General features: G+C 41.6%; 2 protein-coding genes across 6 annotated transcripts; one reads left to right on the top strand and one right to left on the bottom strand.

Annotated features, from left to right (window-relative positions):
• Positions 1-776: 776 nt before the first annotated feature.
• Positions 777-25,190, bottom strand: LOC147062105 (sodium channel protein type 2 subunit alpha-like). Of its 5 annotated transcripts, XM_085928917.1 has the most exons (28): positions 21,204-21,467; positions 19,615-19,931; positions 18,376-18,493; positions 17,993-18,083; positions 17,201-17,329; positions 15,724-15,815; positions 14,385-14,666; positions 13,656-13,719; positions 13,399-13,540; positions 13,104-13,310; positions 12,258-12,536; positions 11,332-11,661; positions 10,761-10,875; positions 10,389-10,627; positions 10,126-10,299; positions 9,672-10,028; positions 8,906-9,436; positions 5,449-5,584; positions 4,797-4,951; positions 4,536-4,709; positions 4,269-4,391; positions 3,362-3,637; positions 3,111-3,164; positions 2,856-2,993; positions 2,672-2,776; positions 2,301-2,571; positions 2,015-2,224; positions 1,707-1,919 (listed from the first exon to the last, which is right to left on the bottom strand). In XM_085928917.1, the coding sequence occupies exons 2-28, from the start codon at positions 19,879-19,881 to the stop codon at positions 1,849-1,851; spliced, it is 5,130 nt and encodes a 1,709-aa protein (XP_085785043.1). In that variant the 5' UTR covers positions 19,882-19,931; positions 21,204-21,467; the 3' UTR covers positions 1,707-1,848. The 5 variants fall into 5 exon arrangements, with proteins under 5 accessions (XP_085785018.1, XP_085785027.1, XP_085785035.1 ...); XM_085928892.1 differs by lacking the exon at positions 21,204-21,467 and adding an exon at positions 24,896-25,190 and having other exon boundaries at positions 777-2,224; XM_085928901.1 differs by lacking the exon at positions 21,204-21,467 and adding an exon at positions 24,977-25,190 and having other exon boundaries at positions 777-2,224.
• On the top strand, positions 24,343-26,726 carry LOC147062104 (cordon-bleu protein-like 1). The gene is made up of 7 exons (XM_085928974.1): positions 24,343-24,458; positions 24,575-24,727; positions 24,993-25,266; positions 25,404-25,513; positions 25,585-25,764; positions 25,836-25,923; positions 26,237-26,726. The coding sequence occupies exons 2-7, from the start codon at positions 24,692-24,694 to the stop codon at positions 26,254-26,256; spliced, it is 708 nt and encodes a 235-aa protein (XP_085785100.1). The 5' UTR covers positions 24,343-24,458; positions 24,575-24,691; the 3' UTR covers positions 26,257-26,726.

Raw genomic sequence — 26,726 nt, 5'->3', positions numbered from 1 at the left:
TTCTCTAAGTCGTGTGCCATGGCAGGGAGAGGTTTGAATTGCATTTTAACTCTTAAAATAAAGTCGGGCAGAGAAAGGTACGTACAGTACTGCAAGAGGCAGAGCGGTGAAATGCTCTTCCACAAGATAGCAAACCTGTTTCTCTACTTTTTGCTTTATCTTTGTTTGGTGGTGTGCTGTGAAAACATGTGAAAACCTCTCACAGCCTGTAAAATAGATGCGCAATAAAGTTTGAGTCATGCAAGTATCGACGAACGTGACAAACGATTGCTCGCTTGTCAACAACAGCAGTTACGTTACTGTGTTGCTGACTCAGCCGCAGTGTTATTGAAAGTGGCCATCGAAATAAATGCATAGAAACACAACTTTTTTGGGGGGACAATTTTCCCCTTTTGCTTCATTGTATCGCCTCCAGAAACCGGGATGCTAGTTATACACTACAGTTACTTACTTGCTGTGTTAGAGTCGGCTCATAATTCATGACCCATTAAAGGATCATCCATCTCAAAGGTCTTTTGATATTATTGTGGAACTGTTCAATTAGCTGTCTGTGTTGGCTGCATGTCCTTCAAACTTGGTGCTGTTTGGTTGGCTTCATCATCTCATCAATCTTCAACACTTAACAGACAGGCACAGTTCAAAGCGGCAGGGAGGGGGAATCACAAACGCTAAATGCGACCTTGTCTTTGGACTTTATCCCCTGCCCAACCAAAAGAAGAAAAAAAGCAGAGTAGTTTTGAGTAATACAGACATTTTTTTTTTAAATGAATCATGTATTTATAGCAGCAGTACTTACTACAGACAACTTAATAGTGCACAGAGGTGTGTCAGTTAACAAAACAACCAAAACATAAAATCACAAGTGTTTGCACTAATCTTTTCAGTCTGGCAGTGTCTTCTGGATGATTTGGTCCCTCCAGATGTTCTTGTGGATTCACTGTACACACAACATACTTGCCCTCCTCTACTCGGGGCATTCGTCAACTCGTAGCAATCAAACATACAAGCACGCCACAATGGGGCTAGGGGTGTGGTATCTATTTCTTTCCTTCGTTCAAAAAGTCTTTTTTCTCATCACAGTATTCTTTCTCATATTTGTCTTTGTCAGATTTTGTCACACTGTTATAAGAGGGAGGGGAAGCTGTGGATGGGGTCATGTCAGTTTTTTCCGAGGTGGAGATCTCATTGAATTTGCTGATGACCATCACGTCCTTGTCAGGGTCACGTAAGCCCTCTTTGAGCTGCTCTTTGTAGAGGGCCGAGGCCTTCTTCATGGCCGTGCAAATCATGTAGCGGCGGAAAGCTCTCTGGATGATGATGGAGGACGTTTCTTCCTGCTTGCGGCGGAGAGTGGTGGTGATTGGCTCGTACGACACCTTTGAAGGATTGGATGCCATAAAGCGGTCCTCCATCTGCCCGCGCAACACATCCATCTCGCCGCCTTCCCCGAGTACTCGTTTAGTGAAGGCAAACAGGATGTCCAGGCAGTGGATGCGCTCGCCGCTGACCATCGGCAAGTCCATGGAGATGAGCTGAATCATGTTGGGCTTGGGGATACGCAACGGCGGGTCCAGAGCGTCGGCAAAGTCCGAGAGTTTGCTGTACTCCACGAACTGCGTGGCGTCCGGGTCAAAACGCTCCCACACTTCGTAGAACATCTCAAAGTCGTCTTCGCTCAGTGGCTCGGCGCTCTCTTCCGTGGCCACGCTGAAGTTCTCCAGGATGACGGCGATGTACATGTTGACCACGATCAGGAAGCAAATGATGATGTAGCTGACGAAAAAGAAGATACCCACTGATGGGTTGCCACAGTTGCCTTTGTAGTTGTTGCCCGGGTGCTCCATTTGACTATCGCAGTCGGGTTCCCGCTTGTTCAAGATGGGTGCCAGCAGACCATCCCACCCGGCTGAGGTAGTGATCTGGAACAAGCAGATCATACTATTCCCAAAGGTCTCGAAATTAAACATGTCGTCGATTCCGGACTCCCGTTTGACGTAGGCAAAGTTGGACATGCCAAAAATTGCGTAGATGAACATGACCAAGAACAGGAGGAGACCGATGTTAAATAGGGCAGGAAGTGACATCATCAGGGCGAAGAGGAGCGTCCGAATGCCCTTGGCACCCTTGATAAGACGGAGAATGCGGCCGATCCTCGCCAGACGGATCACTCGGAATAATGTCGGCGACACAAAGTATTTCTCGATCACTTCTGACAAAAACATACCTGCGAAAGTAAAAAAAAAAAACATCCGATTAGCGGATTTGAATACAACCCAATCCGGGGACAGTGCTGTCCTTACCTACAATTGACAGGATCACCACCACAAAATCAAATATATTCCAACCTATGGTGAAATAATAGTGACGCAAAGAGATCATCTTTAGTATGCATTCCCCTGTGAAGAGCACAATGAAGACCAGGTTGATCCAGTAAAGGATGTTGTCCATGTCTGGGGTCTGGTCGTCAGTCTCCACCATCATGGTCACCATGTTAAGGCAGATGAGGATCATTATAACAATGTCAAACGCTTGCTTGGTTATGCAGTCAAACACACAGCCTTGAAAAGCATTCTGAGAGACAAAGCAGACAAGAAACAGAAACAATGGATTAGAATCGACGTGATCATCAGAGCGCAGGAGGAGAACGTACAACGGTGTGACCAAAACCTACAGCGGGTCGAGGAATTGGTTTTTGCGGCTTCTTGGAGCCCAATTTTTTCATAGCATTGTAATATTTCTTCTGTTCCTCCGTCATGAAGATATCTTGCCCTCCAAAGTATAGGAAACACAACAAAAGATTGTCATCACCACAGACCTAAAATATCTGAGACATTTCCCCAAAGAAGATGACTTATCTTTTTCTTCTGTTGGTTGAAGTTGTCGATGATAACGCCAATGAAGAGGTTGAGGGTGAAAAAGGAACCAAAGATGATGAAGATGACAAAGTACATGTACATGTACAAGTTGACTTCATATTGGGGCTGATCCTCCAGCTGGAGCAATGCCGACAGAAAGAAAAAAAAAATGTCACTGGTGTTTGTAAATTGTAAAACAAATCCACTGAGAAATTATCCTGTAAAATTGAATTCTATCATTTGGATGAAACTTACATTGCGAGAATCCACAGCTGCATACATAATGTCCATCCAGCCCTTAAAGGTTGCCTAACAACAGATGACACTAGGTCAGTCATTGCCTTTCACCATGCTCCGTTCTTTGCATATGCAGAACAATATGAATCATTTTCCCTTTAAAGGAAAGTAATAACTTCCAACAGTAACTGTTTGGTCTCTATTACCACCGGCCTGTAATGTTGAAGAACAAATAAAAAGTGCATGCTGGGACTTTTTGAACACCTCACCACTTGCAACAACGCCAAATAGCCAGCAGCGACGTTGTCAAAATTGATTTTCACGTTCTTCCACCGGGCGCTTTCGTTGACCAGATTCAGACAGTCGGACTTGTTGTTGACCACCTCGATGGGGAAGACATCGTCAGTGGTGGTGTTGACGCAGTAGTAGTACTTCCCTGCGAACAGGTTGACCCCCATGATGCTGAAGATGAGCCAAAAGATGAGGCAGACCAGCAGCACATTCATGATGGAGGGGATGGCCCCCAGTAGTGCGTTCACCACAACCTGGACAGGTTCAAAATACAATCAAGCTCAGAACCTTCTTGTTGCTCAGATGGAGAGGGTGTGCTTATCCCCCCCCCCCCCTCCTCCGAAAAAAAGATGCTTGATTTTGGATAAGTGGACATTATAATCATCTAATCACTTGACTATTTTTACATTACACAAAGACTACATTTATTGACGTCTGCACACAAAAAGCTTTTACTAACAAGACCGTTAAGAAGGTGAAGGTTGATTCAGTAAAGTTAACAATTTCATAGGAAAAAAAGCAAAACAGAAAAAAACCTTAGAGGCAGGATGAGGTCACAACATTTTGTCTGACTGTAAATGAAAAAAGACACACAACAAAGAAAAAGATTACAGGTCACATTTACAAGGCACCAAATGAGCAGCGTCAAGAAGCGATGTAAAGAGAAACATGCAGATAGAAGAAGTACAGAGTTGAACTGGAAGGAGAACATGCAGTTAAATTCAAAATTACACATTGTACGTAATCAAAAATATATACGTAGTCATGTATGGCTACACAATGACTGGTAAAGAAAACAGCTTTGCCCGAGATATCTACTGGAGAACTCAACATGTTAACATTTCTTTGCGACTTGACAGAGGTTGGATTCAAAGGAAGTCTCACCCTCATGCCCTCGAACCGAGATAGGGCTCTCAGTGGCCGGAGGGCTCGCAGTGTCCTTAAGGATTTGATGGCGGTGAGCTCGGAGTAACCCAGAGCATTGGCCACAAGGCTGACGAGGGAAACCTGAGAGGACACGAGCAGGGTGGCAAACATGAAATGTGACATCTTTTATTGGAGTCAGATGCAGAGGCAGCACGTTGACTACCTTAGGCTCTAAAAAATGTGGAAGGAATAAGCCAAACTTCAACCAAAGAGCAGTGTACATACGTCAACAATGAGGAAGTCGAGCCAGCACCAGGCATTGGTGAAGTACTTGACAAAACCATAGGCCACCCACTTCAACAGCATCTCCAGAATGAAGATATAAGTAAAGACCTTGTCAGCATACTCCAGCATGGTTTTGATGGTCCTCCTCTGCTCAATATAAACGTCCTCAAAAGCCTGAGCAAAGAAGAACAAAAATGATACATTCCAATGGGGGGGGGGGGGGGGTGACTGGACTTTGAATGAAACGGTATTTAAACTCACCAGTGCACCACTGCTGAGCAGGATCATAAAAATAATAAAGGATTCAAACCAGTTGTGCTCCACGATTACGAAACAAGTTTTCCTGAGTGTCCACCAACTCTTAAACCTGGCTGCTTCCTCATTGACCTGGCAGCACTGAAATCTGCTTACACATCCTGAACATAAATGAAACAGACCACAGAAATGAATTGTTCGGGTGTTGGCGACCACAACGCATACCACTGTATGCTGTTGGGCATGTAACATGAAAGTAATTACAACAGCACAAGTTAGAGCCTCACAAGTAGCATTGAACAGTTGCATATATGTATGTAGTGTGTGTGGTTTGGAGGTGTAGGTAACTTTTGTATTCAGGGACTCGGGCCTGAGCCCTGACGCGAGTAGCAATTAAAAAAAAAATTTTTTTTTTTTAAATAGCTTAAGTATGGGAAGTCTATCATTTGAATTTTTTGCACATTACAAATTGCAGCCCAGTCAGACAAAATGCCAGGTTCAATTATTAAGATAGATGAATACAGACTCAGATTATTTTTTTTTTTTCTTCTAACCTGATGAGCATTTCTATTCACTGTCACTCAGATGTGAGTTTAACCGATCACGTGAGCAGTCCCGTCCCACTTTTCCTTATCCATCATACTCGTAGTCATCTCACCCTCGGTAAAGCAGGCCTCTGGGTCCATTGACTCCTCCGGCTCCAGTTCCACCGAATCGACCCCGTCTCCTGGAGGGCGAATATCAACAGTGCTTCCTTCCGAAGAGCTAAGATGTTGGGGCTCTGTGTTGAGTTTCTGTACGGACAAGAAAATGTGCACAGCGTGACATTGCAAATGTTGACTTGTTCCAGAACCAAATGTCCTTCAATGGTTACTGGTGTTTTTCCTCTCAGAGTAAGCACTGTCAGAACAGAGTAGGACGACTTTTAAACGTCCACCTCTCTGTCATCACATGCAAATGTGATCAAATGTACCTACAGGCTTTCTCAAGACATCCATGTGAAAGTTCGAATCATATCATATATAGCAACACATGACATGGAGAGTTGGACGTTACTGTAATGCAACTGTGGGTACGTTTGATGCGACCTCACTTCGAGGAAGAGTGCATGCAGTATTCCAGTGCATCATCAGTTCAAGCCTGAAATCGTACCAAGCAACATGTGCGGTATTTTCACGTCTACTGAGGAATTAACAACCCAGATCAATTTGGATTCAGTCTATCTTGCGTGAATATCCCCCACCCCCCCAAAAGGAACTTTGACTGCAAACCCCACCCATCAAAAGTTCTGATGACCAATCTTCCTCAGTGACATGAAAATACAATATTTCCATTCCTTGAAAGCGGTGTTTAAGCTTAATTTTGTTGTGTTGAAATCGATAGATGACCACATTAGCTTACCAGCAAAAACCAGCACTGTGCACTGTTTATAAGACAGCATGTGGTCTAGTGTTTGACTTTTTCCACACTTATACGGCATAACATGACGTGTAAATGTATATATAGCGGCTATAGCACGTGGGCAATGTGAAACGTGTCAGTTTTGACAGGGGGGGAAACCGAGTATTGCAAGCAAGTGACTTTCATTTGCTGTGTGAAGTTTTGAAACATGTCATCCTACACAGTGCAGCAGCCCTGATTGTAGTGGGACCCAGCTAATAGGACATGGCGATGATGGAAGCATGCTGCTCACGTGTGCATTGATTTCTGAAAGGATGCTGCCTTACGCTACATTGGGACTCATTTGGCCTTGATGGCTTATGGAAACTGTGTGCTGATGTCTGGAAAGACGTTTATCTGTAGCAGGATAGCTTGGCATGTTATACTACATTTTGTACCTCTGTCACGGGAGGATCCCTATTCCAAAGGGTGTTTATTCAATTTATTAATATGATTTAACAATTCCCTACAACATATGTTACAAACCAAAAGAAAAAAAGACATATGAACTAATGATGAAATGTTTTTTCCCTCATTCCATCATCATCATAGGTCACAGGTCATAGGAATGACATCGTATTTCAGGGATCAAAAAGTAAATTAGAAAGTGCACCTTGATTTATGACCCTGATTTATGACTCCGAAACAAAGTAATCTATGTACTTATACATGTTTTTTTAATTTTTTTATTCATTAATTTATAAAAAATTTTGAACCGCTAATCCTTATTAGCGTTGAGGGCCTGCTAGAGCCAATCCCAGTATTCTTTGGGTGAGAGGCATGGTGGACTCTGAATGGTTTCCACCGTAGAAAAATACTCATACTCACATTCTTGCATTGACGGTTCTACAGAAAATTTTGAATTTTCAATTAACCTACCGTGCATGTTTCTGGAATGTGAAGCCGGAGTACCTGGTGAAAACCCACACAGGCACGGGGGGAGCAAATATGTATAAAGTCCACACAAGAAGGCTAGATTGCCAAATCCACCTCCACACTGTGAGGCAGGCGTAAGTGCTAACCGGTTGTCGATTGTGCCGCAATTCACAACAAATATGATTCTTTTGCCTCGTCAGAACGACAGTGAATTTACTTTTAAAAACAAAACCTCATTTAGTGTTAAGGTTCTTCTAACGTCTATGAAGGTCATCACTCCAGAGTGCCAAAGTTCCTCCAGTCTTGGACTTTACTGCAGAAAAGCCATCTTGGTTTTCTATTTCAATTTCAGTGACAACTCAAGATTTGAAAAGGAAATATTAGTCAGAGGCGCAACAAAAGATTAGTCGGCTTATGGAAAAAAAGTACATGATCCACGAATTAATAAATCAGGAAATTAGGGTCATATATCAGAGCCATGTTAAACAACAGCAAAATTAATTAAATAGATTTTTTCTTTTTTTTATATGCTTCCAATTCTTCCTAATTGTCAGTTGGTAGCTGCAGACCAAGAAAAAAAAAAAGGGCTACTCAACAAACTACAGTGTGTACTTGTACTACTGTATGGGGAAGAGGTGGGAATAAAGGAAAGTGGGTTGTGGGTGGGGGCGGAGGGCAAGACCAGGCAAAGGACGAAAATGGGCAATCCATTAAAAGTATGAGGGAAAAAATGCCTGTTCGTAAATGACATTGGCAGTCCTCATGGTTAGTGCTATGATACAATAAAGTGATCTTACAGTTCTTCTCTCACTGAAAACCTTGAGAGCATCTGTGATATGGCTGCAATAACAAACGGGGGGAGTTAATAGTAAGTCACTCGCACCACAAGCCAGCATTCAACCTCATGTCTGCGCTCAGAATTGTGTTAGAACTTTTTTGTATAAGAGATCATGTCGATAAACAGCGCACATCATTTGTAACTGTAAATCTTCTCAAAGTTTTGCAGAATCCAAACACCTGTAAAATAATGGTAAAAGTGGTGGGAGACATCCTCAAGGCCTGTTAACACCAAGTGCAAGATGGTTTTGAGGTTGCCAGAAGAGAACCAAGGCTGCCACCAGATCCAATCGATGGAGGTACACTGGAAAAATCTTGTGTGGACGCAATGATTCTCAACCAAGTGCCATTATAGATTGTGCTCTAAGACTTAAAAATGAATTATAATAGGATGGAATGGGAGCTGGGAAATAATGATAGCGTATTTGATTGTCGTCAGTAAGATTGTTTCTCGTCAGCATAGGGAGTCAGTTGAGATCACTCTTCAAGGAGTTCTCATTTCAATTAGCAGCATTTGCGATGTTTCACAATCACTTTTTCAAGTCATCTTCAAAGAGAATCCAAGTCATTAGCCGGGGAAGGTCATCCGTAAAGTTACAATTCAAGTCCCGCAATAATAACAAACAGATGTTGCTCTGCATCCTGACTACAACCGGTGCCCCCTCGTGCAAACCACGGAACCCCTCCAAATGTCACACTGCCCTATCCGGATGTAGCTCGCATTTCATCTGAATGGTGTGTGTATAGTATTGTTGTAGCAAAATACATCATCTGACTTGTGCCAACCTGTAAGAAGGAACACAATGATCGCACCACACGATATCTTACCATATTGTCCCACTGGGGCTGATAAATGGTACAGTATTTAGGCATGTCATAACTTTTGGTTCGAGTCATTTGCCATTCAATTTTAAAATACAAGATCAAAACATCAAGCCAGAGAGACGGCCGTCGAAGCTTACCTCTTTGCTGCCCTCCACGTCTGAGGAATCGCTGCTTAAGTCCTCGGTATTAAGGTTCTCAAAGTCTGACTCACCCACAGCAATAGGCACTGTGACCGTCAGGCTCGGGTTGTGAATAAACGACATGTAGTGACAATCGTCTATGGGGTACTTTTCGGTGCTATCCTCGTCAACCGTGTCCCCGACAACCAGGGCGCCTCCTGGGCGCCCGTTGCCCTCGGCTGAAATGTACATCCCGCCAGGGTCTTTGGACATTTCCACCGTTGTGTGATTGGCGATGCAGTTGCCTTTGCCGTTGCTGTGTAGTTCTTCTAGGGGTTTGCTCTCTTCATGCAGGCTGGAGCCCTTCACGGCCCCGCCAAAGAACAGGCTCTGGAGGAACTGCCGGACAGTGGATTTTAAAAAGGCAATGCCTCGCTGGATACGGCCCACGGCGATTTGCAAGTTATTCATCTCGCTGTCGTCGTCAGTTGCTGCCAAGTTTTCAGCGCTGAATGAGCTCAGAAGCAGAGCCAAGAACAGGTTTAGAACCTAGAACATGCAAAGAGAAGACAGGAATGATTGGGCTGGATCAGATTTCAACTCCTATAAACTACTGGATGTACAAACTACTGTAAGTATCTGTCATTAATGAGAGGCCTGAGTACCATAGCCTAATCAGTCGTCTTGACCACAAATAGAGAGTTTCACATGAATTTCATGAATGCTACATAACTATGACTACATATTATGATGTTAAAAAAAATACAATTATGAAGACGCTTACCACCAAATTTCCGATGACCATAACCATCATGAAGACAATCAGACACATTGTCGGTCCTGCTACTTCCATACAGTCCCACATGGTCTCTATCCACTCTCCACATAACACCCGGAACACGATAAGGAAGGAGTGGAAGAAATCATGCATGTGCCAGCGTGGTAGCTGACAATCATCGTTTATGTTACAGAAGAACTCCTTGTAGCTCTTGCCGAAAAGCTGCATGCCCACCACGGCGAAGATAAAGACGATGATGGCGAGCACCAGGGTCAAGTTGCCCAGAGCACCCACTGAGTTACCGATGATCTTGATCAGCATGTTCAGAGTTGGCCAGGACTTAGCCAGTTTGAATACCCTCAGCTGTTGGGGGGGGGGAAGAAAAAGTCAGCATTATTTACACTCTGCATTTAGATGGTGTAGAGTGGTTGGCATCTTTTTCAATAAAATGTGACCTTACCAGTCGAAAGGACCTGAGCACAGAGAGACCCTCGACATTGGCCAAACCTAGCTCCATCAGACTCAGACTGACGATAATGCCATCAAAAATGTTCCAGCCCTCTTGGAAGTAATAGTAAGGATCTAGGGCGATGACCTTTAGGCACATCTCTGCTGTGAAAATGCCAGTGAATACCTATTTGGAAAAAAAGAGAAGGAAAATAATTGTATTAATCAATAGGCAACCGACAGGGTTTGGATGGTTATTCAAACATTAGCAGGTACCTGGTTTCCAATAGAAAGGACATTGTTGAATTCTTTTGTCATTGGGTAATGCTCCATGGCCATAAAAAGGGTGTTGAGGACGATGCAAATTGTGATGGTCAGATCTACAAAGGGGTCCATGACCACCATGCTGACAAATTCCTTAATTTTAAGCCAGGCAGGGCAACAATCCCAGATCAAACAAGTGTTAGCAAATCGATACCAGCATGGGGGGAATTTCTGCCTGGACTCTTCGAGCTCTGGAAGGGAGACATTGAAAAGGAGTGGGGGGAAATCACTGACTGGCAGAAAAAAACAGCAGCTAATATGATCTTTGTAATTTCATATTCTATAGGGATGTGACGAGTGAATGAAGTTTGGAGCTTAGCTGACCTTCCATGGTGTTGGTGAGGATGCTGGCCACACTCATGGCTCTTTGCCTGCTTCCTGGTTCATCGAGATAATCAACTGAGCGTCGTTTCCTCACCTCGGTGTCTGTAGTGGTACCCTAGAGAACAACACACACAGTCCAAGGTATTTATGGAAAAACTAACCACAGTGTCAGGAGAGAACGACGTGGTACAACGTGCAAGTCCATCAAGATTGTTGTCAATTTTCCCAAGTAATCAGAGGTGTCACATTCCAGTCCAGAAAATAGGAGACCTGCCACAGTTTGGCTTTAGCCACCGGTGCTTATAATCAACTGGCAGGTAACCGAGCCAGCTGCCAGGAGCCTCATGATGTGAAATTCTGTGTCATACGGATAGGTTGGCATGTTTTTGTAGTTTGTTGTTGAAATGTAAACAAGCAAGACATGTTGAGTCATGTGGTGCAAGTCGAGTCTCATGGATACCAGGTCAACGGAAAGTCCGTCTTTCAAGCAAATCGGCAAATTACGTTCAACTAGAGTCAAGTCACAGCAAATGAATTCCAAAATTGGGAGATAAAAGATGAACTGAGTCACCTCAGGCAAAAGAGAGTTAGTCACAGATGTTCCTCCAACCAGCGAAACGACGCCATTGCAGTCCACGGCGCAATGCATCTTGCCATTTGCAGGAAGCATTACACGAGGAACCCTGAGGCTCGTCTGGCTGATGGCACTGCAGCGACGCTCGGGGCGATGTGGCAAGAACAGAGAGCCCCGGCGGCTGTCGCTCTCCTCAAAGGTGCTGTGTTCATCGTCCGCAAAGTCGTTTTCTGAGCCCATGTCACGTACTCGTCCGCGGAAGCTGAACAGGCTGGCTTGGCTGTTCCTCCGTGGGGAGAGGAGTGATCCACGTATACTGAGCAGAGACTATGAAAGAAAGTATCTGTAAGATCATCAAAGTAGTTGCACAGGGATGAGAGTGATTTTTTTTTTTTTAAATGAATACAATTGGACTTCTTTGGCTCTTCTATGCAGGACAGAAAATGGAGTTCAGTGCACTCAAAATATATCATAGTTGTCAAGGTCTGTTAATTCCAGAATTGACTGTTGCTGTTTACTGGTGCTGGGACACAATCAACAAAGACTGGGACACATATTGACTCGTTGTGTCGCTGTTGTCACAGACATGCAGTACAGACTAAATCAAGTTAATAGACACCTTACGTAGTGGCTATGTTGGCAGGGGCGATGGAAGGCATGGATATGAGCTTAGCATCGCTGTGTGATGAACAAAATAGGTACTCATATCTGGCAACCAGAGTTTTCCTCTGACGCACTTTAGTTTCTTAAGGTGCATCCATTTTTTTATTTATTTTTTTTGCCACAAGATGATGCTGAAAAACTAGTGCATGCTGAGATCATTTTGTCATAACAATTTCAAATAAATATTTTTTTTCTACTAAAATAAAAACAATGAAAAAAACACTTTTCACTGACGTGAAAGCCTGTTAAGAAAAATGTACCTGATTGGGTGAGGAGCATCTCTTCTCATAGGAAAGTCGGTTTGCATCCATGGAAAAGTGGAAAGATCTATTGATGCTGTCTATGGTTACAGATTTACGGAACTTGTTGCATGCTCCCCTCTCTTCCTCCTCTTCCTCCTTCTGTTTCCTTTTTTTCCGCCTGTTGCGTCGCTCTTTTGCACTTTTCGAACTGAGTTTGGATGTCACAGAGGACGACTCAGAAGTGGCCCCCCTCCTCCCGTTGTACTCGCCACTCTCCGTGGCTGCTGCCGCGGCAACCTGTCAGCCAATGGGAAAACAACACAGTTGTCATGGCAATCTGGTGGCTGTCTGAAAGGCTCGCGCAAATGAGTATGAAGCGAAAGCCTGGCAGTTGAAAGCAGTCATGGGAGCACTGTCAAATCAGCCTATGGTCTAAAAAATGTTGGTGTTATTTATTGGGTTAAATGTACATCCTTAATTTTACTTGTTTTCAAATGTTGAGGGAGACTTGAGCGGTGTGTTGCTGCTGGTGTTTGTACTTGTGCACAGATACTTGCGTAGCTGGAAATTTGAATTCAGAAAATAAAACTTATCATTTCCAAATACACTGAAATGTCATATCTTGGGTTTTGTTTGTAATGTCTAGGGATTTTTCCTAATCTGCATTAAATGAGCTTTTTTTTTTTTTTTTTTTTTTACGAGACAATGTTCCAGTCTCTCAAAATGTATATTCACCATCACTCAACTGCTATAATTTTTTTCTCCTTTATATTTTCTTTCTTGTTGAATAAATGCAATAATCCAAATACATTCCCAATAACATATAGCATCTCAATTTTACAAACAAACGAAAATTGTCCTTGCCAGTGCTTCCTCTTGCTGCCTCTTCAGCTGCTCCAACATGGCCTGGAACTCCTCCTCTTTTTGTTGAGCCTCTTCTATGGTGGCCTGGTTCTGCTCATCATAAGCCATGGCCACAACAGCCAAAATCAGATTGACAAGGTAGAAGGAACCCAGGAAGATCACCAAAACGAAGAAGACCATGTAGGGCTTCCCTGCCGCACGCAAAGTCTAGTGGATCCAAAATGATAAAAATCAGAAGTGACAAAGACTTTTTGAAATAACAACAACAATGGTGTGCGCCACAGATGATAAAAACCTGCTGGTAGAGATTTTCCCAGAAGTCCTGGGTCATGAGTCGGAACAGAGACAGGAAAGCCCAACTGAAGGTGTCAAAACTTGTGTACCCAAAGTCTGGATTAAGGCCTGCTTTGATACAAACAAAGCCTTCTGGACAAAGCCTGTCAACAGAATGATTGTTTACGTTTGAGAGTGCTAAATATCGTAATGTGAAAAATCACAGGTTTAGCTTCTAAATGTTAAGTGTCTAAAAGCTGGTTTGGCAAAGGTCCTTACCCAGCGCCGGTGCCATTTCCACAAAGCAGAGCATCCCTGCGACCAGGGAGGTAATAGTAATTTTCTAAAAAAAAAGAGAAAACACCAGAAATTTGAAACACTCGTTTTGCTGCTCTTAAGGGGGTGAACAATTGCGCAGGCAGCACGTCAGTTCAGTTGTTGTTTGATACCGTGGCAAGAAAGGACAAGCGAGAAACTTTTAAACAGAGGTCAATTTGACGCATTCAGACAAAAAGGGACCTACCATCTCTAGCACACTTTGAGCCTTCTTTACTAATATGCATAAATATTGCAACTTGCCAAATAGTGGAGGACAAAATCCTTAGGCAATTTACCTTGAATAAAGCTTACTTGAGGATCTGTTTATGATGTAATGGACAATATAATTCTGTTTATAGTATAATTCATCTGTGTATCACTTATTCAGACAACAGAATAATAGTTCATCTAAACAACCAACATTTCACACTTAATGTGTGAATAAATTGGGATGAGATCTGCATCACTGTTTCAGTTAATACTGCTGTATATATTTCTACATTTTCGCCAGGTGGCATGCTGTGAAATCTTTTGACGTACAATGTGCCTAGGCTCATAAAGATTTCAAAACGCTATTTTGTCTGATATTGCTTGGCATTTGTGAAGGTTGCTTTTCTCTAAGGAAGGGCAATCTGAGTCCGAATGACTTTAGCAGAAACTTATTGGAACCCCGTTAACCCGCACGCTTACTGTTATCACTGATGTACTCGGTCCAGTTGAACCCTGTGCGGTTCGGGAACATGTTGTTGACTTCCGCTAGGCTGCTATTGAAAAGAGAGGTTTCGCCGACATCCATGATGCTGCTGTTGGTGGCGTTGCCATTGGGCAAGCGTACACATTTCTGCCTCAGATTGCCCATGAAGAGCTGCAGGCCAATGAGCGCAAACACGCTGAGGCAGAACACCGTCAGGATCATAACATCCGACAGCTTTTTAACTGACTGGATCAATGCACCGACGATTGTCTTCAACCCTGGGTGGGAAAAAGGGAAAGGGGTTGTGGGACATGGCACAAGGACCAATAATTACAACCTGTCACAAACTTGTTAAGAGAGTTGTTCAAATAACAAGCAGCCAGATTGAGGTATATGTATGTATGTATGAAGTCTTGGACAGTCATATCAAAAACACGCTGATTCAGGTCACTGTTTATCACAGATAAAATAAGAATCCATGAAAGGCAATGGTTTAGTCACTGATGTGAATCAGTGGCGTGCGTGCAAAGCACACTTGAAGCTTGATGCCCGGGACGGACAACTGTTTTTGAGGCACTTGAAAATGATGGCATGGGGGAGGAGGCCGGTGCAGACTGAGCTTTTCAAAGAGTATTACATTTCATTTAAAAGTGGTTAGTGGTTAGTTGGCTTATCAATATACAAATTGGGCACAAAAACCCACCATGGAAAACTTAAGTTTGCTAAAATAAACATTTGGGATAGATTCTGTTCTTCCAAAATGAATTCTGAAAGCAAAATTACTGTAACATTGCAAAAGCTTATCAATGCTGTAAAAAAAATCTAATCCACAAACTAATGCAGTACTTCGGGATGGCTGTGGAGGTAAAATATGTAATTACCTTTACTTGTATTTTTGTAATGTGCAATGAAAAGTGCTTTGAACAACTCCTCATAAAAGAACATAACATGCCTCAAACAGCAATTACGCACTTGACAGACATACATAAACACACACACACATTAGTTTGCCACCAGAAAATCTTCCTTTGCAATGTTTCATGCACAAAGGAAATAGCACAAAATCCACAGGTGGCTCCCAAGGCAAGAATAAATTTCAAAGAAAGCGTTCTGCCTTACTACGTGTCTAAAAGCTAGGAATCCTTTCAATCTGTGCCGATTGGAGCCAGATTCCAGCTTTTTTTTTTTTTTTTTTTTTAAACATGAAGGATGGCAAAACGGTGCAGCTAGGCTTGGCTGCAATGAAGATGAGCTCAGAAGTGAGTAGATGTTGCCAAAAATGCCACTTAGCAGTGAGCATTTCATCAGCCCTTTTGGCCTTGATGGTGCGCTCACCTGGGATGACTGATATAGTTTTCAGGGCCCGCAGAACCCTGAAGGTTCGCAGTGCTGATACATTGCCCAGGTCCACAAACTCTGTGACATATCTGTAAGGGAGGAGGGAGCGAGGCAGGGGAAGGGGGTTCGGGGAGTTGCAAGGTGTGTTCGGGATGCACACGTTCACGCGCACACAAAACAGACACCCACGCCCAAAGCATAAAAAAACAAACAGGGGGGGGAGAGGGGTCGTGGAGAAGGAGAGGGAACGGCAAATGGTCACACACAGGAGGATAAACAAGGGCAGCCTTACCTGGTATCACTGAGATAGTTTTCAAAGCTCTCAATACTCTGAATGTGCGCAGAGCTGAAACATTGCCTAGGTTTACAAACTCTGTTATATACCTGCAGAATTAAATGCACAGTTATCACATAGCATCCCTCAAGAAGGAGCACAAACACATACAGGCATTTCAGAAAAGAAAGCTCCGCTCTCAAAGAAGCAACCCTTTGTGTTCACTTACAGGGGACAATAATAAAAACATACACAATACTTGAGGCGTTATTTAGCAGTTTCAAGATGAGTGAATGCTCTGTACAAAAAGGCTCATCGACCTCCTGAGCTCAGAGTAAATAAATCCATCAAGATGTTGGAAGAAGCAGCACGGAGAGTGACTATTGAATGACTAAATGTGACTATTCAATGGTCCGGGACCTTAGGGCAAGAGCAGGATATCAGACAGCACTCGTTCCAATGTCGATGGATGCACATTGGGCATTCATGGTTATGAGCCAGTTCCTGTCTTTGACTCCATGAGGGGCTAATTCAGTTCATAAATTGTATTGTAATGGAGATTGAAGCAACTTGCAGTGCAGCTGCACAAAGAATGGTGTCAAATGCATCTCAGCCTCATGAGTTGGTAAAGGCATTTTGGACCATCATTTGATTCAGACATTGACCTCCGAAGCATTTGATATCTATTATTTCCCCAATTTTCATACGGGATTTGAATTTCAGTATCTTAATCCATACAGTTTCACAAAACATTGGGGAAGACATTTTTTGGTGAGGATGAACTCCAAATTCTCATTGTTTTCCTTACGAGTTGTTATTTTTTGTTTTCTTTAGTTTAATTTAAGGTCTGTTTCAATACTTTTGCTCACTTGAAAAGTAGGTAGTTTTTGTTAAAAGGAATTATTTAGGAGATTTAGAAATAATAGAAATCTAGCGGAATAAAAATTGGACTTCTGATTTTTTTGTCTCCTATTCATCTTTTGAGTTGAAACCAAAATGACTTCAGTCTAAAATTAAAACAAATGAATTGGCAATGCTATTTCAACATCATTGCAGAGAACTAGAACGTCTGCGCTCGTGTCAATTAGAACCCAATCAAGATGACCTCTTCCGGCATGTTTTCTTCTAAGTACAACGATACAATGGAGATCATCATCCTCAGTGATTAGCAGAAAAAGTGTAAGTGCGCCAAAAACTTACGCCATAAGTATCACACTAAAATCCAGCCAATTCCAAGGGTCGCGCAGAAAAGTGAACTTCCCCACGCAGAAGCCTCTGGCCAGGATCTTTATGAGGGACTCAAAAGTGTAAATTCCTGTGAATGTGTATCTGGCAAATAAGGAACAACGACAAATAGTATATTAAAAATAGACTGCACTTGCCAAATGTCATGTTTATGTTGTATGTGATCAAGTTTTTGTTACCATGACGACCAAAGCAATAAGGTAAAGCGAGGGCCACAAGTAGAGTACTTTAAAAATGCAGAAGATGGGTGTGCATAAGGTACACTTGCAAGGAACTGCAAGACGTTGTGCCATGATCAGGGATGTGCTTTTAAAAATAGATTAAATATTACAGGAATATACATCCCATGAATTGATTTCCGTAATTATTCCGAGGGTTTGATGTACCCCAATGTCATATTTATTCATGAAATACAAACAAATCCACCGCACAAACTACCGGAGCACAGATTCATCGTGTTACACCACCTGCGCCACAACTTTGACCTGGTTTCACATGGTCGAAAGTCTAGTCTAATTTCTGTCACCAAATTGTCAGTGTTGCCGGTGCACTGGGGGTTGTAATCGAAAATGTCTGCTGGAATGCCCAGAGAGGCGTAGCGCGGTCTGCCTGATTTCCAAACATGGTGAACGAGACTTGCAGCGGTTTTTGTGCCAAGTGCATGTGCGCCTGTCTACAAAAATAGACCCCATTATCTTAGTTTCAGAGAGGCAATGACTCAATTGAAAAGAGGGTAAAGGGACTTACTCTACATTCTTGGCCCATTCTGGAGGGTTACTTAGGGTCATGAAAGCACAGTTGGTTATAATGGTGAACATGATCAACACGCTGAACATCGTTGAAACACAAGAGTTAAGGAACACATTGGAAAACTCATTCCACCCCACATCCATTCCTGATGCACCATAAGCACCGTGCAAGCTCTCTAAAGTATAATAAATCAGAATTAAGTAAATCATATCACAGATCAAGATCTGCTCATCACTTGCATTTAAATGCACAGTGGTTGTAAAATCCTACTCGCTCGAGCCACTCACAGAATGACATTGAGAACATCTGAATCTCATTTTGTCAAATAAACGTTTCAGTCTATATGAAGCTCTGTCAATAACACACTTTCAAAGGATATGAGTGTACTAAAACTCGAATAGCTATCCTCCTAAGTGGGTTGAAGGGACTTAAGATGTATAAGGCAGGAGTGGCGTTGAAACGGAAGATTGCCTTCCCACGATTCAATACTATGAAAGTCTGAAAAGGAGACAAAAAGTAGACAAGACATTATTAATCATCTAGCCAACCGTGAGTGTGAATGCGTGTGTAATAAGACTAAACAGCAGCCTGGGGGACTGATTTAATAAAGGTTTGTTCATTCAAAACCTGGAGCAAACATGACTTCCCACACAAACAGAAGCTCATTTAGTAACCAACTCAATTTCGGAGGGCTGACGTAACGCCTTTCTATTCTGCAATGGCTTTTCTGTCTGGTCGTTTAAAACGCCTCCTTTTCGGATAGGCGGCGGACGTGGTACCCCATACGTGGACTTCGGGGGGAAATGCAAGTCAAATGAACCCTTCCCCTTATCAACTGAATATATTACGGCGTATGAACAATTCAGATAGATAGCTGCTTTGTACATTTTAAGCGATAGTCTTTACAATGATTTCCAATGGGGAAATTGTGATCTCTTCCTTCGATGATGTCATCAACCAGACATGGAGGGGAGGGGTTTAATTAGTCATTAAAAGTGGGCGTTTTTAAAGGCATTTGTAGTTTCATTAGTTCTCCAAAATGAATGGATAAAATAAAAAATGCTAACTTTTTTGTGAAAAATCAACCATCCTCGCTTCACCCTCCTTTTCAGCAGATTAATTCACCCAGCCGTTTTCATCCATCTCAGAGTCAAATATTTTGACATTCGACTACCCTCTGCTATCGACTGAAAGTGATTGTCAAAGTGCCCTCTGGCTCACATTACCAACATCATGTGACCGAAGCCAGAAAACACGTAATCTGTCACAATACAGTATAAAACACACTTGAGTTCCCCTTTAATGTAATCTTGATGTTATTTGACTATTGTCCCAAAACTGGGTAGACCGGGACACCACATTTATGAATCTAATATTCTTCTATTTGAGGACTTGTGTCACCTTTAGGATAGTATTCCATCTTCACACCCTTGTATCACCTACATAATGTTCAGATTTCTTGTCATGCTTGAACTCAGTGCTGTGCCCTCAATGTATCCCATAATTCTTCTTAAAAAGTAGTGAACAATGGTGCGCTGCCAGAACAATACTACGTCCATGCTCTACCTCCTCAACAGCAACTGTCTGCTTGGAAAATTCAAAGATTGATTCAAACAGACCTTCTGATTGCTGTAATAGCTGTCCAAATCCTCCAGAGGAGTAGACACCAAACCTGGCGGGATGTCACCGTAGATGAAAGGAAGCGATTTTCCTGCCTCCAAGTCACTGTTGGGCTTTGGCCCATTTTCATCATCGCAGTCACTGCGGCGATCTGCCCGAGGTCTCCGGGCCTCCTCTTCGGCGATGCACCTTTCAATGGCAGCCAGAGACTCCGGGACAAAGGGGCGGAAGCTGTCAGGACCAGGCGGTACCAGCAACTGGGCCATTTTGTCATCCTGATCATTTAAGTCGAGAGTGGCTCAGTTGGATTAGGGAGCTGCAGCACAAAAAGGAAATGCAGGGTGATTAGTTGGCTTGTGCCAGATCATATCATGCATGATAATAATTTTTCTGACAGTATGTGCTTCATATGTGCCATTGTATGTTGTTTGTTTGACCCCCACCACTTGTCGATGCACCTGACAATAATATAAGAGGAGCAAAAAATACAATCATATAAATAATATAAGGACATAACATCGAATATAATCAATACAATTCTAAACACAAACAATATAGTATAAATGTACAACAACATTAATATGCAACACTTTATTTCTATAACTCCCAGAAATGGAACATCATGTGAGCTGTTTTTAAAACAGCGTGCTATTTACTTGGCCACAGGTACTCGTGGACACTAACGTTGATCCCAAGCCTGCACTTTATTGCCACCATCTCTGCTCCTTACAACCAAGTCATAAAACCAACTGAGGCTTTGAAGCCAACAATTAGTGGCAAACACAGAGATCCAAACCCAGGCCCGGAAACCACGTCGTTCAACGCAGTAAAACGACACGTACAAACCATTAACAATTCTAAACAAGTCCTAGAATAAACACCAAACCAATAATCAGAGCGGCACATATTACAGTTCAATATTTGAGGATGCTTTTTGCTAGTGAATCTCTGAAAGGATTCTGGGCGTGTCCATGCCAGATGTGTGTCTATTTGCTCACAATACATCACTAAAAAAGGGAGCGGCCACTTGTCTGAAAATAGACATATAGCTTTTATTTTCTATGACTAAAAATACATCCAGATCGCTCATTGAAATGATTATGTCTCAACGTTTTATCTCGGCCTGACGCAATGGTGGCTGACAGGAGGCTAATATAGGAAGCCCGGTGTTATTTTTCGTCCATTTTGTCCTCGTCAATGAATTCTATATTTACACCTCACTTATATTTCCATCTCAAGAGGAGACAAAATGAATGAGTCACGGTTGTATGCATTGATTAGAAAACAAACCGTGCGATGGAAGTGATTTTTTTTTTCTCCATTTGTTTGTTTGACTTGGCAGCTCATCACCGGAAAATATTGTCAAAAGCACAACAGGTTGAAAACAGATTTCACACGATTAATGCAGATCCGTGAAATACGAAAAATAATGAAGATCCCTGAAAGGCTTCAGTTTAAATCACCACATTAATGTCCGTTTTAATTGTTATTGACTCCAGGCGACTATAAGCGACGTTTTCTAGACTTTTCTTAATGAATGAACAATTCGAAGGTGTCACACGTCAAGGTGAAGATGACAGGTACTCACCATCATTACTACGACGTTCCGCAAGTGGCGCTTAAGATAAAATTCCATCTCATATTTGGCTTTTTCTTAAAACCGGATTGATAGGCAGGACAAATAAGATAAATGATCAAACGCATCTCGAAATCGTATCCCCCCCAAAGAGACGAATGTCTTGTGTCTTATTAGAAGCAAATATTCCTCTTAATCAATTTTCATCGCTTTCCGGAGCTTCGGCTTGAGCACAATGGACGTGCAATGGTGGCATCAGACGAACCCTTGGAGGACGTCAACAACGCACCCGCGAGGAGTACAAGTCCACCTGCTGTCAGGTGGAAGAAAAACATACCGACGAAAATTTGAACTGTATTTTTCCTATTTACTTTTTAATTATTTTTTTGTTTTGCTTTTATTTAAGATTATTTGCTCATTTTTATCTGACAAGGCGGTGTCACTGCGCGCATAATCACTGCGATCATATAAAAAAAAAAAAAACTCAAAATAAGTCTTCTCGCTTTGCCTTAGGAAATGTTGCCACCTGTTGGCTAGCTCTTCATATTGCGTCAGGAAGCTTCTGCAGACTTCTTTCATGTCTATTCTGCACGCACACTAGGCAGGAATAGTGTGCAGGTTGTGTCTATTGCCACCTCTGTTAAAATGAGCTACATCCTTAGAAGAGTCAAAAAGATCATTCCTTATACCTCTAAAATGAAATTGCTGCTTCGCTTTGTAAAACAAAAACTTATTTTAGGAAAGAGACAAGAAGGCAAAAAGGTGCTTAACACTTGCATTCATCACTTTTTGTCAGTGCTTACAGTATGCAGTCTATCTCGTCACATTGTTTCATTTTAAACTCATGTTAGCCACAACAAATGTGACAACCAGTTCCACAAACGGGTGAACAGCCATCAAACCAACGCACGAAAATGCAGAGGAGAACATTTGAAGCCGTCCATCTGATGTTTGGTGCCTACTGAATAGATGCATAATTGCTGTAATTGAAAGTGCACCGTGGAATTTTGCAAGTGTTTATTGAGCAAAACTTATATTGCTGAAGTCGCAGCCTCTCGAATGGAGTTCAAGATTTTTGCAAATTTGCATCAGTCAGTTTTTCTGTATCTGGCCTTTGGAGGATAAAGCATCGGACACTGCTGGTCCAATTTCTATTAAGAGTATTTTTTATTGCTTTATCTTCCTGGATTCTTTTTTTTTTTTTTTTAAAACGTTTTTTTTTTTATTACTTACTGTTCCTGTCCTGTCTGGTCCTATTTTCGACTTGACACTTTCCTTCCTAATCAGGTGGAGCTGCCTTTCAAATACCACTTGTGCAGTTTTTTTTTTTCTCTGTGGAAGTGTGCTTGCAGTTAATATAAACTATACATGCTTTTCCAAAACCCCTTTCGCCTCACTGTTCCAATACCTTTCAAGGAGGAGTGTACATCTTGACAATTAGTGCTGCGGTATGAATTCTGCCGTGTGTCGTAAAATATACACAAAAGTAATTGGCAGCAAGCTGCGACTTAGCTGCATTATTCATAAGAAGCAGAGGAAAAAAATGTGGAAAAAAAAAGTCTTATAATCTTATAAATCCGGATAGGTGCAAAGACAAAATAAGTCAAGTGATTTGTTGCAATTTGACAGAAATTTAACCATGGACAATATGTACCGTAACCATTTTGACAGAAGAAACGGTGGTCAAAGATCAACTTGCCAGGTACATGGCACTTTTCAGACTCTGCCGCAGTGGAATTTTCACAAGATGGCTCGAGAAAATGAGATCAAATGGTCAATTGTCATCTCTTTCAATATACAAACTGAATTAATCTGGTCCAGATTTAATTAAAATCTTACTAGATATGTTTTTCTTTATTTGGACAAATGTCTTGTTTCCAATGACATTTGACTCAAGATGTCTGAGGTTTGTATGGAAAGGTCAAATCAGTTCATCTCATTGTAACATGTGACTCACTTTTCAAGCAATCTTCACACGTCAGAAAAGAACCAAGGTAGCTGAATTACAAGATCAAATTGCTACATTTCAACTTGGCATGGCCATATGTAAATGGTCTCACACAAACCATCATTCCCAGTTCATGATTCCCAAATTCACTATTCCCTGACACTCCCTAAAAAAGAATCACCTGCTTTGTGCTCTTACTGTAACACCTTAATATGCCACAAGATAGCACCAATGCAATGTCCAATAAGAAAATAGATGAACCGGTTAAGAGAAAAATGCACCATTCGAAAATAGAGGCAGGTAACTGAACGCTTAGCTTCATTCAATGTCTTCCCATCCCATGTGCATGCAGCGCACGCCTAAAAGACTGCTTACATGGAAAGGCATGAGCTCAGACATGCAAAAGAAAGAGGCGTGGTTTAAGATTTATGGTAAACAGGGATTACTCCAGACACAACCCTTGTGCTTGAGCTTGTGCTTGTGCTTCCCTCTGTCTTCCTCATCTCATCCTATACACATGGACATCTTACAAGAAAAATAAGAGGTTCCCATGGATACAGGTAAAATAAATATGTCATCTATATTTATTTCATTGAGAGATTCTACATGCACAGACATTCATTTCAAGGCACTAATCGTCTCTCCTTTAATCTGATTTGGAACTGAGACTTACTGTACTGCTCAGACAACATGTTTGAATGAACTTGTCCAGTGGTAGATGACATTCACATCCAACTATAGTATTAAGAGAATGAAATCTACATTTCAATATTTGACAAGGGTTTCTTTGTTTCATTTGGTTTGCAGCAATGGACTGAATTTCAAAATTGTACAGATATTAAATTGAATGAAATAGATTGATTTCTTCCATACAGTTTGTTCCTTAAGTGAATATTAGTTGTGCAATTTAGCTTGACATTTTCTTTAATAATTCACCTCATTCAAATTGTTTATTTATTTAAAAGTTTATTTATTTTATCACGAGATGCTGGTGAGTTTAATTAAAATGTTTCAACATTTAATGAACACTTGCAAATAGTTTTATGTATGTATCTATGTGTAGTATATAATCTTATTATTACTTTTTTTTGGGCATCTTGCTCTGAAGTAAACTAAAATAGCTTCCTGGGCTTTGCAACAGGATAAGTGATACAGACAAGGAATGGATGGAAATACCATGCCCCCCCCCCCCCCCCCCCCCCACACACACACAAACACTCTTCCTCCTCATAGTAGGTGCTGATTTGGAGATTGTTCAAGACCACAGAGAGAGATGAAGGCGAGTTTCTGTGTGAAGATTATCCAGAAGTGCTAGACAGGTATCTCAACTTTGATATGTTGTACTGTCTATAGCCACCACTCATGTTTCAACTGTTTTGTTTAGATTTTTGCTGTGATGTATTTGGTTCTTTGACAAATGCACTTTTCTTTTTAGTGTGCCAGTGATGGGCGAAGTAGCATCAATTTGTTAAAGCTACCACCTGAACCTGACTGACTTTCCTGACGAATATTTGACTTCAAACATTTGGCAAATGTGCTGAAACCTGAAAGAATGGAAGACAAAATCAAAAAGCCTTATGTGCCTGAGGTGAACTTTTTCTGTTTATACAATCTTGTTAACTGTTAAATAGAGAACAAAGGAAAAAAAAATGTAAATAATATCACCGGGCTTCATTCACTAATTATATTTAAAATAGCTTTAAATAACTATTAGCAGTATATTATATATTTTTTTGGTCTAAATGATGACCTTTACCTTTTGCCCATGGAACACTTCCAGCAGAGTCCAATCATTTTGTGTCAAAGAAGAGATACAAATGTACATCCCATTTGTCACCTTTTGTACTTTGCAGGCCACAGTACGTCTGTTGATCAATTACAATAAGTCCCAGAAGACCGTGCTGAGAGTGAACCCCCGGTTGCCCCTAGAGACGCTTCTTCCATTGGTGTGCGACAAGTGCGAGTTGAGAGTTGAAACAACTGTCCTTCTGAGGGACTATCAGTCCAAAGAGTCACTGGACACTGCCAAGACCTTAAATGAGCTTGGAATAAGGGAGGTGTTTGCTCGGGACACAGCTGACAACGATCATTTGGTCAACCTTTATCAACTCTGTACATATGAAGTAGGTAAGCCGCAACAGACTCGGAAAGAGCCAGGAGAACATGAACATATGAAAGTTTTTGTTTGCTGAAGATATTTTTCTTTGAACAAAATTGAACATGCTATTTGTTCATTTCACTACTTTTGTTTTGTCTGTCAATAGCCAATCGTAGTGCTGCACGTCATATGGATGTACCCACGGAGAAAAGGAAAGAGAAGGAGAACATTGTCTTCCTCAGCTTGTGCCGGAGACTAAAGAAAAAAGCTGAAATTGTAGGTTAAATAATTGTGTGCATTCTGAGACAGACAATCGCAATAAATCCCATGCGTATCATTCCCCTCAGAAAGAAAGGATTGTGAGATCTTCTTCTGGCCTTCTCAAAGAAAAATCTGCTGACGTGAACGAGCAGGATATTTCGTATTCAAACACCTTGCCGGGACGCCAAAAGAGACGAGCTCCACTTCCCCCCATGAGTGTATCCCAAAGTGTTCCCAACAACCTCAGCAATTTCAGAGACTCACAGGTCTGTGGTAGGCTGATGTCGACACAGCGAGAAAATCATGGTGTGAGGGTTCAAATATTGTTTGGCTGCAGAAATCCACTGCATCAGAGTTAAGAAGAGCCAAGAGGAACGCCCCGCCTCCTCCCTGCGTGAATAAGCAATCAGACATTGCTACTGAAGGTGAGATGACATAAAGAGAAGAATGGTAGTCTTCTCCTTTAAAAAAAAAAAAAAAAAAAGAACAGACTTAAATGTACTTAAGTACAAAAGGAAAAAATATATACTATCAATTATACAAAACTCATTTTGATGAGTACTTGCAAAATGAAGACACAAAACACAAAAACGGATTGCTCGGAAAATAATTGCTGATGCCTAACTGAGAAGAAATATAACATTATGAACTGATTAACCCACGCCGCCTCAAAAAATGTCAAATTAGCTGCCGATAATTAAAAAACATATATTTCCTGTATATGTTTTTTTATTTCAGATTCAACTGGAAAAATTTGAAAACAAGAAGCTGGTGAGATTTCGGCTGTATCATCAAACGTTGATTGGTCATTGGAACTGTTACCAACAGATGAAAGCAAGAAAATTGGGTAAAAATCAACCAATCCATCCATCAACCAATCAGAATAGGACGTGAGGAGGACCACTTTTTCTACCTTCACCACTCTTATGTTATTTAAACAAACATTGAACAGCATGTATTGTGTGTGACTGATGTTGCCTACTTACCATCCAATGCAGTCTGCTCATCCTGGAATGTTCCTTTTCCCAACTGTGGGTTTGTCAAACACTTTGAGACTACCTTGAGAGTAAGGGCTATATAAATAAACGTAGTCATCTTATTTTAACATTAGTAATGTGATCACAAATACTATATTTGGCCAGATGGAACTATATTAATGGAATCCTGACCAAAAGCAGTTGTAAAGCTTGACAAAAATGAATATATTTAAAAATCTTTATTGTGTAAC

This window comes from Syngnathus leptorhynchus, chromosome 1, assembly GCF_054491065.1.
Source record: "Syngnathus leptorhynchus isolate UIUO chromosome 1, UIUO_Slep, whole genome shotgun sequence".
NCBI lineage: Eukaryota > Metazoa > Chordata > Actinopteri > Syngnathiformes > Syngnathidae > Syngnathus > Syngnathus leptorhynchus.
This window is presented reverse-complemented; position numbering and strand designations above follow the sequence as displayed.

What these genes read in the sequence shown, in the direction of transcription:
- LOC147062104 (XM_085928974.1), top strand. Translation starts at nt 24,692, where the DNA reads ATGGAAGACAAAATCAAAAAGCCTTATGTGCCTGAG. An exon ending in TAAAGAAAAAAGCTGAAATT is followed by an intron (nt 25,514 to 25,584) that starts GTAGGTTAAATA and finishes CATTCCCCTCAG; the next exon opens with AAAGAAAGGATTGTGAGATC. An exon ending in GCAATTTCAGAGACTCACAG is followed by an intron (nt 25,765 to 25,835) that starts GTCTGTGGTAGG and finishes GTTTGGCTGCAG; the next exon opens with AAATCCACTGCATCAGAGTT.
- LOC147062105 (XM_085928892.1), bottom strand. Translation starts at nt 19,881, where the DNA reads ATGGCCCAGTTGCTGGTACCGCCTGGTCCTGACAGCTTCCGCCCCTTT. An exon ending in CTAACTCTCTTTTGCCTGAG is followed by an intron (nt 10,876 to 11,331) that starts GTGACTCAGTTC and finishes GTTGTTCTCTAG; the next exon opens with GGTACCACTACAGACACCGA. An exon ending in CCTCACCAACACCATGGAAG is followed by an intron (nt 10,628 to 10,760) that starts GTCAGCTAAGCT and finishes TCTCCCTTCCAG; the next exon opens with AGCTCGAAGAGTCCAGGCAG.